Source organism: Gymnodraco acuticeps, unplaced genomic scaffold, assembly GCF_902827175.1.
Source record: "Gymnodraco acuticeps unplaced genomic scaffold, fGymAcu1.1, whole genome shotgun sequence".
In the NCBI taxonomy this organism is placed as follows: domain Eukaryota; kingdom Metazoa; phylum Chordata; class Actinopteri; order Perciformes; family Bathydraconidae; genus Gymnodraco; species Gymnodraco acuticeps.
Genome location: NW_022992284.1, coordinates 611,235 through 624,471, shown reverse-complemented (window position 1 = coordinate 624,471; position 13,237 = coordinate 611,235). Strand labels below are relative to the sequence as shown.

Genomic DNA, 13,237 nt, shown 5'->3' with positions numbered 1-13,237 from the left:
ACCTGGTTTGAAGGTAGAAAAATCACAACATGCATAATACTCCCTTATTGTCCCTTATTAGGCCTTTATTTTGTATGAGGGAAAACTCCAAACTAACAACAAAACAGTAGAAGTAAGTAATATATGATATATATTCTATAAAATGTTTATTGATAAAATAGTTAGGATCATCTGTTTTGACACATCCAGTGAAATGAATAATTGACACCGTAAGGTTTAAATCCAGGGTTATCACCCTGAATGATGGTCCGATTATATGAAGGGAACATTTTACATATATTGTCATATAGCCCAAACCTGCAATGAGCATCCTATATAGAAATAAGTTTTGCAATATAGACACAATGAGGAAGCAAACTAAGTGCAATAAATGAAAAGGGCTTCCGGGAAATTGTAAAGGCATACCTACACTTTGGTTAATAGTTGCAGCTCTAATAGAGTGAGTTATGTATCAGTAGATTGTTGGTATTAAATGGATATTGAAGTGTGTGACTGTGTGAGATACGCTTCTTCAAATATTCCCTTAGATGAATTACCGATAATTGTTGAGGAATTGAATAAGCAACACTATATCTAACTGAATTCAAATCTCTGCTGAATTATTATGTTGGATCAGTAAAATGGCACAATGACACACAATAAACACAACATTTAATTGATTTCAAATTAAGAAGAAACACTTTTTTATTAACCCAACCTCAACAGCAACAAAGTTGAAACATTGTTGTAGGTTTTCCTCAAAAGTCACATGATGACAAATCACAACATTTTCACACCATGACCATAAACAGAAATATAACCTAAGTTACCCACATTCATACAGATGGTTACATTGAAGGAAGAAAGCTATATTGTATAACCACAGTATGAATAGTAATATATAATGGTAATAGTAATTATATTGATTTAGTATTGATAGATTAAAAACAAAGACATACACCCAAAACAATCTTTAATCAAACATGAATACAATTAAAAAGAATATCTAATCAGGTTACCACATTAATTCACACGATGGATATCCTAAACAAACACCACTAAATATTTAAAATCCCTAAATCACACCTAAAATTACATTTCAATTAGCCATAATATGGTATTAAACAGTGATTCTTAATTAAAGCTGATTTAAAATGATCACATTTGCACTTAGATTAGTGTATAATATTAAACAGGGCTCTAAAAATTGCATATATGGCCCAATTGTGCATAATGCATCCTCATTCACTTTTAAGTCGTTAAGTCACATACTCACTTGATCACATTTCTCATCACCTTCAATCAGTGGAGTGCCAGGAAGTGTTTTCTTTATTTTTTCAGGTTTAACTTCCATTTTCCAAAACTTCAGATTCATCAAGGTTCTGTGACGTGAGAGTCGCTCCACACTGCATGTAAATAAAGAAAGACAAGTGTATCAGCATTATCAAGAGCAGAGCTGCAACTATCTTTACTGAAGCATGGTGCTAGTCTACAGTGGAGCTACATTATTAGTAGCTCCACAGAAAAATAGATCCAGCTTCTCACTTCTCACTTTACTTAAAGACGTAACCTTTGTCTTTACTACATATTACAGGCATTTTCCCCCATTTTCTTACATGTACAGACCAAATTATAATAGTAAACTAATTGAGGAAGTAATCGCTACTTAATCAATGATTCAAATAATCATCAAGCAGCAGGCAGGCATAGATGGTTTTAACTCCAGAGGCAAGATTGAAGTGCAATTGAACTGAAATGTTATCCTTGAGCTCTGACGAGATGTAACGAAAGTAATTATTCATCCTTACCTGCTCATGTCCATATACTAATACTCAAACTGTACATATTTTATACTGTACTACTATGATATAATATCACTGCCATTTAATAAAACCTCCTGCCCTATTTAACATTTTTTATTTATTTGACAGTTGTAGTGGAGACAGATATGTTTGTAAAGAGAGTACGGGAATGACTTGCAGTAGGCGGGCCATCTGCTCTTCCAGACTTTCAAATGAAACTAGAGGGTTTTTCTTACCCCCCAAGTGGTCCAGCCAATTAGGAAGCAAACTAAGATTTGTTGTTCAGGACATTTTACTTCGATTTGACAACTAACTACTCGGCTATAGGCAGTTCGATACATTCTATTTTTAATATCTTAGATATACATATTACCTGGATTCAACTGTTCAAAGTGTCCCCTGGCAGCATCCAGACTTTTAGAATCCATTTTTTTGCCGTAAACCCTGAAGAGCGTCTCAGAGAACTGCACTGGGAGAAGCTTGGACACCTGACAAGAATGATAGCAGCATAAATATAATTAAAAAATATATATTATTAATTATATACATAACAGCGGTTTCCCTAAAAAGAAATACACAAAAGCTCACACAAAAAAAGATTAAGATTGTGATTTCCGTCGTCATTGTTGACCTCTTTTCTGGTGATTTTGAATGTTTGGTTAGGGTTTTTCTTGCTGTAGAAGTCCACACTATTGATGGGGTCCTCCGCCCCACTCCCATAGTCCATGGTAGCAGACTAGAAGAGAAGGTTGAGACAGAAGCCTCTTCTTTATTCAAAAGTAAATCAATGGAGATGGCAGTATCTAAAAAAAACACAATTTGAAGATTAGCGAAGCAAAAGTAAGTACACGAAAAACTTACCAAAACGACAAAGTCCTCCTTTGTCAGCCCGTCAGCCTGAACTCCCTGTCGTGGGAATGGGAGAGCTGCAGCCAGTTCCTCTTTCAACTGAGGTATCTCATCCTTAAGTAGGAAGGACAAAGGTTTAGAAGTGAGAGATTACATTTACATTTGCAGATCTTTCCATCGTGATAAAACACAGTAAGAGGAGGTCCACATTAGTTAGGCAGGTAAATACAAATCAAACATAATTGTTTCTCGGTTTTGGCTGTCTATCCAAACTCAAACAAAAAATATGCTCTCACCGGACAACAGGCCTTTTAAAAACAATGTATTAGAATGTATTCTTGATGCAAACCTTTTCCAGTCTATTGGAAACAGAGTGTTTGCAAAAGGATAATGTAAGCTTGCCCAGTTGCTGTCAGGGGTCTGTGTGGCAGTTTATTAAACGTTTATATTGCTTCATAATTTCTGTGTAATCTCTCATTTTAAATGTCAGTTCAGCAGGTCATATCACACAGCAACCGTTTTAATCAGTATTAAAGATTGGTTTGTCACACCCCACACAATGATAAGTTAATGATTTTATCATTGATTATGTCATACTGTTGACATAATTATTAGTCAGGCACCTGACTCACACCTCACCAGATGTTGGCTTTGAGGCGCAGATTTGTTCATTTCCAGATACAATGATGCCATCTCTTTTATTGTTCACTGCGTAGGTCTCTATAAAAACCACCCGGAATAGCTACTGTGAACGCAAGGCTTTTTTTACGCAGTGGATTACTGTGGATGTAGTCTAAGTGTTATGTGACCTCGTACTATGATCTTTCTTGCTCATCTGGCATAGTTTCTCTAAACAACAATTCTAGGATAGTCTGCTTAAAAGCCAGGTATACGAAAAGAGGCAATGTAAAGTGGTAGAGACAACAGAAACAAACAATGTGTTCTTCAACCACAATAGTTGCATTACATTCAGCTCTGTTTTAACAAACTTCACTTTTGTAATAATCAGGGACAAATTCAAAAGGGGACTGAACTGATTTTGCTAAACCTTTGCAAATGAGACAAAAAATATGGACTGTAATCAATCACCAGCAAAGGTTGCCAAGCAAAAAGCGTTACTCAACTTCTGATATTTGTATGTAAAGAAATAAGGTAACATACATACATACATTTGAAGTAAAATAATTAGTGGTAACCGAAGGCGTGTCTGCTCAAACTGAGATAGGATGTAATGAGAGTTGTGTCATGAAACATAAATTAATTAAGGTTTTTTTAAATACATTTTTTAAATACATTAAGAAAATAACTGTCTTTTAAGCAAAAATGAGGTTACGCTTTTGCCCCCTCCTGCCTTAATCTCTTTTGATGAAGAGATGACTCATCTTTTTTCCTGCTGTGCGATCCCTTGAGATTATTGATTACAAATATGTGATGTAATACAGGAACAATACATTACTGCACACCTTGGTTGGGGTTCCTTTATGCTTGATTTCACCCAGAAACCTGTAGTGTTTACGATCGACGATGTTTTTTAGAATCTCCCTTGCCTTTTGGAGAGTATCCTCTGTGGAGTTGAGTATTTTGTAAAATACACAATCTAAAGGACAAACAGGACAGAAGAGCAAGTTAGAAAAAAGAAGGTAAAAACTAAGTCACTGACACTGTAAACTGAGAAGCATAACTCACAACATCTAAGCAGTATACCTTTGTGATAACATTTGTTCTACTTTAATTTGTTCTTAAAAATATGAAAAACACTCCATGACCACATTGCATTTGCTAAACCAAATAGTCTGTTAATATCATCTGTAACCAGAATGGCAAGTTTTTGTTTCTCCGTGAGCTGAAGAGCATTACTTGAATCTAAATTGCCAATGGTTGTGTTTTAACTTAACCTTTACAAAACCAAAAACATAAGTGTAAAGGTGAAGGAAAATATTAAATGGTGAGTTAACCCTATCTGCTCTAATGTGCCTGTTGTCATTAGCATGTCCTTGTTGCATGCCCTGGCCAAACTCGTTACCCTAGTAAGAGCATAAGGTTTTCAGGTGAGTTTATTTTGTTGTTAAACATACTAACAAGATAAAAGGAATACGGTACCACCAAAATGATCATTTCTGCATTAACAGTACTCGCACAGACGAGTAGTTCCCCAGTGCACCTGATTATGCAGTAGTGTTTTAAATAGTACGTTTCCCCCCCCAAAGAAGTGTTGGATAAACGAGACATGGAGTATAGTGCATACATTTGTAAACAAATGTTAGATATTGTTATGCTATTTTTACTTAAATTCATCAAGACTTTTCTCGTTTTTTTTAATACTTCATTCACCGTGAGGACCTGCTTGAAAAACAACGTTTTCTACACCATCTTCTTGGATCATAGTGAGGAATTATGTGTGAGAGCCTGTATCTCTAATGGATCAAAAATACATAGTAAGTTTATGAATAATGCTTTTTTTATTGTTAAAAGACAAGCTCACAGCACAAAGTGGTTTCTGCTGACCTGTCAGCTTGGTGTAGGCCTCCATGTCAGCTATGGCTGTGGAGAGGGTGAACATCTCCCCTCCTGAGCCTTTAATCTGGATGTGCTGGTCTGCCTTTAAAAAGGCCTCTGTGATCCTGTATGAAAGTAATATGTTATTACTTTGTGCATATACCATACACAATATTTGATTAAATTAAATTATTAAAATCAGAGTACCAACGTGAGAAGGGAAGATACTCACATATGCTCTATGATCTTAACCACGTTGTGCTGGTAGGCTCTTCTGTGGAGAGAGTACCTCGTGTGGAACAAGTCATAGAGATTGTTCCCCTCCTGTTAACAGAATTATCTATAAGTTACCACAAATAATTTCAATTGATTGCTGTTATAAAATCTGATCAAAAAGCAGATGTTACAAAGTCAGCACCTTGTCTCTAGTGCAGATGTGCTTCTGCCCTTTCACCTTCTGCCCGTCCCCCTTCTGCTCGTCCACGTCACACACCCTGGCAAACTTTATGAAGCGGCCATGGTCAAAGTTGTTCTTGATGCCCAGGTGGTGGCAGTCCCTGATAGGACACAAAGGCAAGACAAGTAAAGAAAATGTGCTTATTACAAAAACTCATGTAAGACACCAGGAGAATGCTACATGTTCTTTAATAACCAGGACTATGTTTCTAAATGTGAATAATTTATTGGTAAAATAATACACATTTGTTTTATTGCATTAGAAAGTGAACTGTTCTAGCTGTTGAACCAAGCCCCACCTGGCAAAGTAGTCAAACTTGTCCACATCAATGCCGTTTCTTTTGTTGGCCACAATCTCATAGAGGAAGGACTTCTCCTCTGGACGGCCTTTATACTGTGGAGGTGACAGCACAGAGTGACTGGCCTTAGACATTGGCTATTGTAGCAATAACAAAGATAATGCTGATATCATTCAATTCAAATTGCATGACTAACTTTCTTTTTTGCTTCCGGGAGTTTAATCATCTCCTTGATGAAGTCCAAGTCTTCGGACAGCTTCAGGCCATATGCCTCCATCATCCCCGGCAGATAGCCATTGGATTCCACCAGGTGGTCGAACATTTCTTCAGAGGCGTCCTCATGCTGCAAGGTACACAAATTCATTGATATATTAGTATGAGAATTCAAAGTGATAAAAATGAACAATGACTCACTGTATAAATAGAAAGGGCCTGGCTTTGCTGAAAACGTGACAGTTTACATTTACCAAATGACAGGTCTGTTGCCAAAACTTGCATAATGACAGGGATCTCTGTAAAGCACACAGACTGGTTTGCACCGCTCCCCCTATACCAGATGTTTAACCACTCTCACTCTTCTCATACATGTTTAAGTTATTGCTGATATGTAACACAGCTGTAATGGTTATTGAAACTGAATAAGTCAGAATGACATCCATTAATATCCAATAAATGTGAGGCGTGTCATTATTCGTAAGCCAATACATTGTGCAATCAATATGTGTATATATATTTCATGTTGATAAGATAAATTGATTATGTTGTCTATTTTTACTTTTATTAAACTGAAACATCTGAATTAAGAGTATATGAATATATATATATGAACCTTTCAAGAAGTTCCTGGAAGAAAGCAGACAAAGGTAGTTATAATATCCTTTGAGAGAGTACCCTGCATGTGTCTCATAATACCATGAATGCCACAACTAATTGTGCTTAAAGGAATAGTGCATCATTTTGGAAAGGATTATGCTTTATTGCTTTTGACTGAAAAAAGCAACAAAATACAACTAATTAATTAAAGGCAATGCCGCATTGAATGTCAAATATTGCATGTGTAATAAGATACGATAATTCTTTATTGTCAGATCAAATCTGAAATTTTTCCTGCATCATAGCAGCTCCATTTGCAACATCAAACAGGGACAAATATTAAGACACAATACAAGGAAACAAACATTTAACATAACAATCACTGAAGAGAAAACATGCTTAAGACCCTCAAGCGCACATTTGTCCTGGGATTGAGCTCTGTATTTAATTAGAGGATGGACTGGTGCACAAAGGAGTGCTTCAGTCTAACTTTATTAAATCGTGGGACCCTGTACCTCCGACTTGATGGTAACAATTCATATTTACTGTTCAGGACATGTTGGGGATCAGAGAAGTTGATGGACAGCCTCACTACGGTATTATGGTTGATTGATAGAATTCCTCACTGGGGTGACCTACAATCTTTGAGAAGATTTTCAACTGGTGGAGCAGTTTTGACTTTAAGGCAGAAGACAAACACTTGTACCATGTAGTATTGCAATACGGTAGAACAGTCAAAATCACAGATTGAAAAAACATGATCAGATCATGACATGCTGGCTGTGTTTTATAAATGTGTTTTATTTCTGTTGTTGGGTATAAAGTCACACAATACAGACAATAGGAAAAATAACTGCTCACCTTCCAGGTTCTCATTTTTTCACCTAGTGAACCAGATGGGCGTGTTGCTTTGGGGATGAACATTTGATCAAACAGATGGGAAAAGGGTCCATGTCCTATATACGGAGAAATATAAATATTTTTAAGCAAATGGTGCTGGCTATAAAACAAACTGAAGTGAGCCGTTTTAACATTCTATAAATATATATTGCATTTTAGATTTTAGATTATTCTCTGTTCACAGTGTATGTGAGAAAAACTTAAATAACTAAACAGGTAATACAGGGTAAGAAATTGTTATATATGAATATGAATGAATTATTCATATTAAAGAGTAAGGTGTGTATCACTCACCCAGGTCATGGCATAGCCCAGCGATCTGAACACAAAGGATGTCTCTGTCATTGATGTTGAGATCTGGCTGCTTTTCCTTCAGAGCTTTCACAAGCTCACCTGCTAAGTGCCCCACCCTTCACCAAAGCATAGAGCACACAACAATACAAAGTCATCACACAATTACCACTTGAGTGTCCTTCTGCAAAACAGGATATTCAATTTGTTTTAAACTGTTTATTAGGTGCTGCCATAAATACAGTCCATTTACAGCAAACAAGTCTTCACTTAATATTGATTTTGGATAACATTAACACACATTGGACATACCCAATTGAGTGTTCAAAGCGGTTGTGGGAGGCTCCAGGATAAACAAAATAGCCCGCCCCCAGCTGCTTGATGTATCTTAATCTCTGGAACTGAGGCATGTCAATGATTTTGACAAGAACAGGGTGCAACTCCATATGTCCGTGGATTGGATCATTAAACACCTAACAGAATACGTACAACAAAAAAAGCTCAATTTCTTCTGAAGGCCCTGAACATGTAATGTGAAGCAATAAATAAAACAAAATATGATATCACCTTGTGAGCTGCTGGCCAGATCTTCAAGATACTGTCCAAGATTTTCTGACGATCCTCAAGTGGACTAAAGAAATCGTGAAAAAAGAGCATAGTAGATTATAAATTAAAAGTCAAGCCAGGGGGAAGTTGTTGCACCAAATGAGTGCCACTGCTTCAGGAACATTCGCAACACACTTCCTTCTTTTCAGGATGTTATATATTTGTTTTAATTGCAACCTGGTTTGACAAGGAATGATACTCACTCTATGCCCATCTCAGTCAGAACACCATCATTGAGCTCCCGCAGCTTGATAACAGACATTTCTGGGTAAAAGAAGATGCAGTGAATTACAGTCCTGTATCACATTTTAGTTTTTTATGACAAGTTTATAAACTAAGTTGAATTTAAAAAAACAAAAGCATTTATTTATCATCAGCTTATTCAATTAGGCCAACGATGATATAAAACCTAACCATCAATTTAAATGACCAAACCAGAAACTTACTTCTAAATGTTTCGTCCCACTTTCCAAGTCCTTCTTCTTTCAGTATCTTACACATAGAGTCCCCGCTCATTTCCCCATCGTTTTCTGACGCCATTGACAATGTTTTCTGTGTCTAACTAACGATAGAAGACACAAATGATGTCGCTCCCTAAAACAGCTGATCATGAAACGTCTGGACAAATATGCTCAGGCTTTGAGAAGTATCTGGCTTTTATGTCTCTACCACACCCATCCGATTGGTCACTGCCAATAAGGAGGAAGTATTTTGTGATAACTATACAACCAACAGGACTGTGTGTGTGTGTGTGTGTGTGTGTGTGTGTGTGTGTGTGTGTGTGTGTGTGTGTGTGTGTGTGTGTGTGTGTGTGTGTGTGTGTGTGTGTGTGTGTGTGTGTGTGTGTGTGTGTGTGTGTGTGTGTGTGTGTGTGTGTGTGTGTGTGTGTGTGTGTGTGTGTGTGTGTGTGTGTGTGTGTGTGTGTGTGTGTGTGTGTGTGTGTGTGTGTGTGTGTGTGTGTGTGTGTGTGTGTGTGTGTAGAAATGTTTGAACATTTAAAGTAAAATGCTTCAATCTGGTGCACTTTAAGCACACAATTACTAGAGACTAGACTCTAAACACCCATATGAAAAAGATCGGTTTACATTTTAATAACCAAATATGTGAACATAACCAATAACCTACTACAGCCAATAACAAATAAATGTAACTTATTTTATTTGTGTTGTTCATTCATATCTTATTTGACCTATAGTTAAAATGTATTTATGCATATTTTTATATTTCTCAAGTTTTAAATGATATTTTTGGTTTACTGTCCTATAGTATACATTGAAATGATTTTAAACCTGTTTATCCACATAATTATAAAGGAGTGCCTTGGAAATATTTGTTTACATAAATTGCATTTATCTCTCTTGCTCGTTCCCACGCCCACTTTGGCTGTGAGCTGCGGGCGCCTGATAAGCCAACACCCCCCACTTTCATCACTTACAGCAACCATCGTACAGGGCAAATGAAAAGTGTAACCGGGGTGAAAAGGGTGTTACCTTTACTTAATTATGAATGTTGTTACATCAAGGCTAAAAATTGGGATGAGCGCAAACAGTCAAAAATAACACAGAATTTGGTGATGATTAAATAGTTTACAGTGAGATTTACTCCCATACTTTTGGCCATACTCAAGCAGCCCTACAAATGAATTGAGATTTCCAGACAAATGTTCTTTAGCAAGTGGGCAGAGCAGTGTTGATTTAAAAAAGCAATTTGAAGGTTGGATATTTGTAAATCTTTTTTTGTGTATATATATTAATAATTTAAGATGTAAATTAATTCCAGTTTATTTGTAGTACTTTCTATTTTTATTGTGACATTTGGTGGCATCAATGTGTGCATTTGATCCAGATAATGGAGCAGTTCCTTTAGGGCCACAGTGTATGCCTATATCCCATCAGGTCAAATAATGAGATCCTCGACCTACGCCCCCCTCTCGCACCTCCACACAGAGCCCCCCCACATATCAAATCCCAACTTAACCCCTGGGCATACCTCCGGACCCCCCTAGAGGATGTGACGTCCACCCCCCAATTAAAACATGTTCATACAATAATGAATACATTTAAAACCTTCTTTATGTATAACCAACATGTCAATACGTTTAAGTTTTTGTAGTGTATTGGTCTTTTGTAGAGATTTTTCATTTATTCTTTTGCAGGTCTCCCTTGAAAAATAGATCTATGATCTCAATGGGACCATCTGGTTAAATAAAGGTTTGATATATTCTATTGTGTATTGCTTGGAGGGGGGGGGGGCACCAAATCATAATCTCACCTAGGGCACCAAAATGTATAGGGCCGGCCCTGGACAGCTTAATAATAACAGCAAAACCAAAGCAAGTTTTTCAATAAGACGTGCCAATAGGATGCCGGATCTATTTCATGGACAAACAAAGGTGTCACAAGCGGGCCGTACATCACATTGGCTCTTTTTGCTGCTACTTTGACAACATGGTTGCTACCGGTTTTGATTTTGTGCTGTTTTTTTTCTTTGTGTTGATTTGGTGTTTTTGATGAACAAAGACTGATGTAGATTTTTGGCTAGCAAATTTTCCATCCAAATGAAGCAACATTTCTAAATACATTTTAGACAAAGTTGACTAAAATGTATTAGTGATGACTCAAAATCAACTAGGATTAATACATGTCCAAAGTATCTATTAGGTAAGTAGTACATTATCAATTTAGCATAAGAAATGGAAAATGTTGTTTCATAAGGCCCAATGAGAACAAACAAGAGGCAGAATCTAAACAGGAAAGTGTAAAAACATGTTGAATCATTAAACATCTGATAGAACAAAAACAAGATGCACCTAGTTTTTGTTTATCTAAAAACATCGCTGATCAGTGAACTAGATTTTCTTCATTTCATACGCAATCTTCCTGGCAGTAGAGCTTTGATTTTATTCTAGAAAGTGCACCAGAAGGCTCGCTCATCATAAACAATGAAAAAATAAACTTTACTTGCTTGTATGTTATTGTGTGTAGACACTAATAAAAAGTTACAGATACAACCGAAAGCAAGATAGAGAGAGAGAGAGAGAACACACGTGTGTTGAAGTGTAATTGTATCACTGTGTATATATATATATATCATTAATATGTAACAATTTGAAATGTATGTTAATGTTGTTTGTATATCATATTATTGTGTAATTATGTTTGTATTGTGATGCTTTGGCAACATTGTTTCTTTCAACTTTCATGACAATAAAGCCTCTTTGAATTGAATTGAATTGAGAACCGACAAAGTTTAGGCTGCCCGGGCATAAGGAAGTTGCTTTGCTTATGAAATCAAATTAAGTAAATTTTTTCGAGGAAGTTGTTCTGTCATTTATTTTTCTATTCTCTGTTACTTTAAACTCCCACTTCACTACTTTACATTCAAAACAAATAGCTTGTAAAATGTGAGACGGCACTATTGATAAAGCTACATATTAGTCTATAAAATAGTTACATCTTTACTTATCTCAAGCAGCAACACCAATAAAATACTGCTTCACATAAACGCATCGCAAATAATCATCAAAAATGTTATAAATAATAATATAAAAATCTGTGGCCATTTGTCTACAAATATGTGGCAGTTTGGTACTTTGAGTTCATATTGCAAATACTAAATAAGTGCTTTCACTTTGCTGTTTAGTAACTTTAACTTAGGTAAAACATCTGAATACTTCTTCCAGCTCTGTGTCACAGTAGATTCAAGGTGCTCCCAGGTAACACATTTCCATTAGAGGAGAATTTAATATCAAACTCAATTGTTTTTATTCAATGCATATAGAGGCAACTGAACCACAGATCAACATTTCATCCATGCATTTCTTCACTTGTCAGTTGTTGTTCAAGCTCTCAAGCAAGCAAGCAAGCAGTACATCACATTGGCTCTTTTTTCCGCGACCTTGACTTCTAAACAATGACCTGTGTGTGTCGTTGCTATTTCATTCAGAGAGCGGTCACAAATATGCATAATTCAAATTTGCTTCCACCTTTCCATGCTATGCGTGCAAAAGGGTGAGCGATAGGATGGCCTGTTTTTTTTTTATGCTGATGATGCAAATATTTCCTCTTTCCTCTGTGTCTTTGGTGTTCTGATGAACTAAGAGTGAGGACAATGTTTGCCTTTCTGAAGAATTATTAGATCCATTTGACTACTCGTGTTATGTTATGTTAATCAACTAGGATGAGTAAATGTCCAAAGTGTCTATTATGTTAGTAGTAAATGATCAATTTAGCATAAGAAATTAAAAATGTTGTTTCATAAGGACCAATGAGAACAAACATGAGGCAGAATCTAATCAGGAAAGTGTAAAAAACATTATTAAACAATCATTAAACATCCAATAGAACAAGAACAAGACACACCTAGTTGTTTTATATCTAAAAACCAAACCAGGAGAAACACCGGTTCTCTTGCATGATCTGTGAAGTAGTTTTTTCTTCGTTTCATAAGAAATCTTCCCGGCAGTAAAGCTTTTTTTTATTTTAGAAAGTGCACCAGAATGCTCACTTATAAACAATGACAAAATAAACTTTACTTCCTCCTTTTATGTTATTGTTTGTACTTACTAATGCAAAGTTACAGATACTTCTATTCTATTTCATTGTATTTAACTGCACTATTTTATCTGTTTTATTGTGTTGCACTGTTGGAGGAGCCTGAGACCTAAGATTTTCATCGACATAACTACACTGTCTGTAGCTATGTAGGAATGACAATAAAAGCCTTGAATCTTGAATCTAAAGCAAC

General features: G+C 36.1%; 1 protein-coding gene across 3 annotated transcripts; it reads right to left on the bottom strand.

The window, feature by feature from the left end:
• Positions 1 to 650: 650 nt before the first annotated feature.
• On the bottom strand, positions 651 to 9,155 carry LOC117540696 (deoxynucleoside triphosphate triphosphohydrolase SAMHD1-like). Of its 3 annotated transcripts, XM_034207479.1 has the most exons (17): positions 8,938 to 9,155; positions 8,695 to 8,755; positions 8,453 to 8,516; positions 8,198 to 8,358; positions 7,889 to 8,004; positions 7,556 to 7,650; positions 6,078 to 6,224; positions 5,882 to 5,976; positions 5,596 to 5,683; positions 5,545 to 5,565; positions 5,359 to 5,450; positions 5,136 to 5,251; positions 4,094 to 4,227; positions 2,643 to 2,744; positions 2,413 to 2,517; positions 2,155 to 2,269; positions 651 to 1,385 (listed from the first exon to the last, which is right to left on the bottom strand). In XM_034207479.1, exons 1-17 carry the CDS (start codon positions 9,029 to 9,031, stop codon positions 1,354 to 1,356), a joined length of 1,638 nt encoding a protein of 545 aa, XP_034063370.1. In that variant the 5' UTR covers positions 9,032 to 9,155; the 3' UTR covers positions 651 to 1,353. The 3 variants fall into 3 exon arrangements, 2 of the variants coding, with proteins under 2 accessions (XP_034063370.1, XP_034063369.1); XR_004568200.1 differs by having other exon boundaries at positions 2,370 to 2,517; positions 5,545 to 5,683; XM_034207478.1 differs by having other exon boundaries at positions 5,545 to 5,683.
• Between the last annotated feature and the right edge of the window lie 4,082 nt (positions 9,156 to 13,237).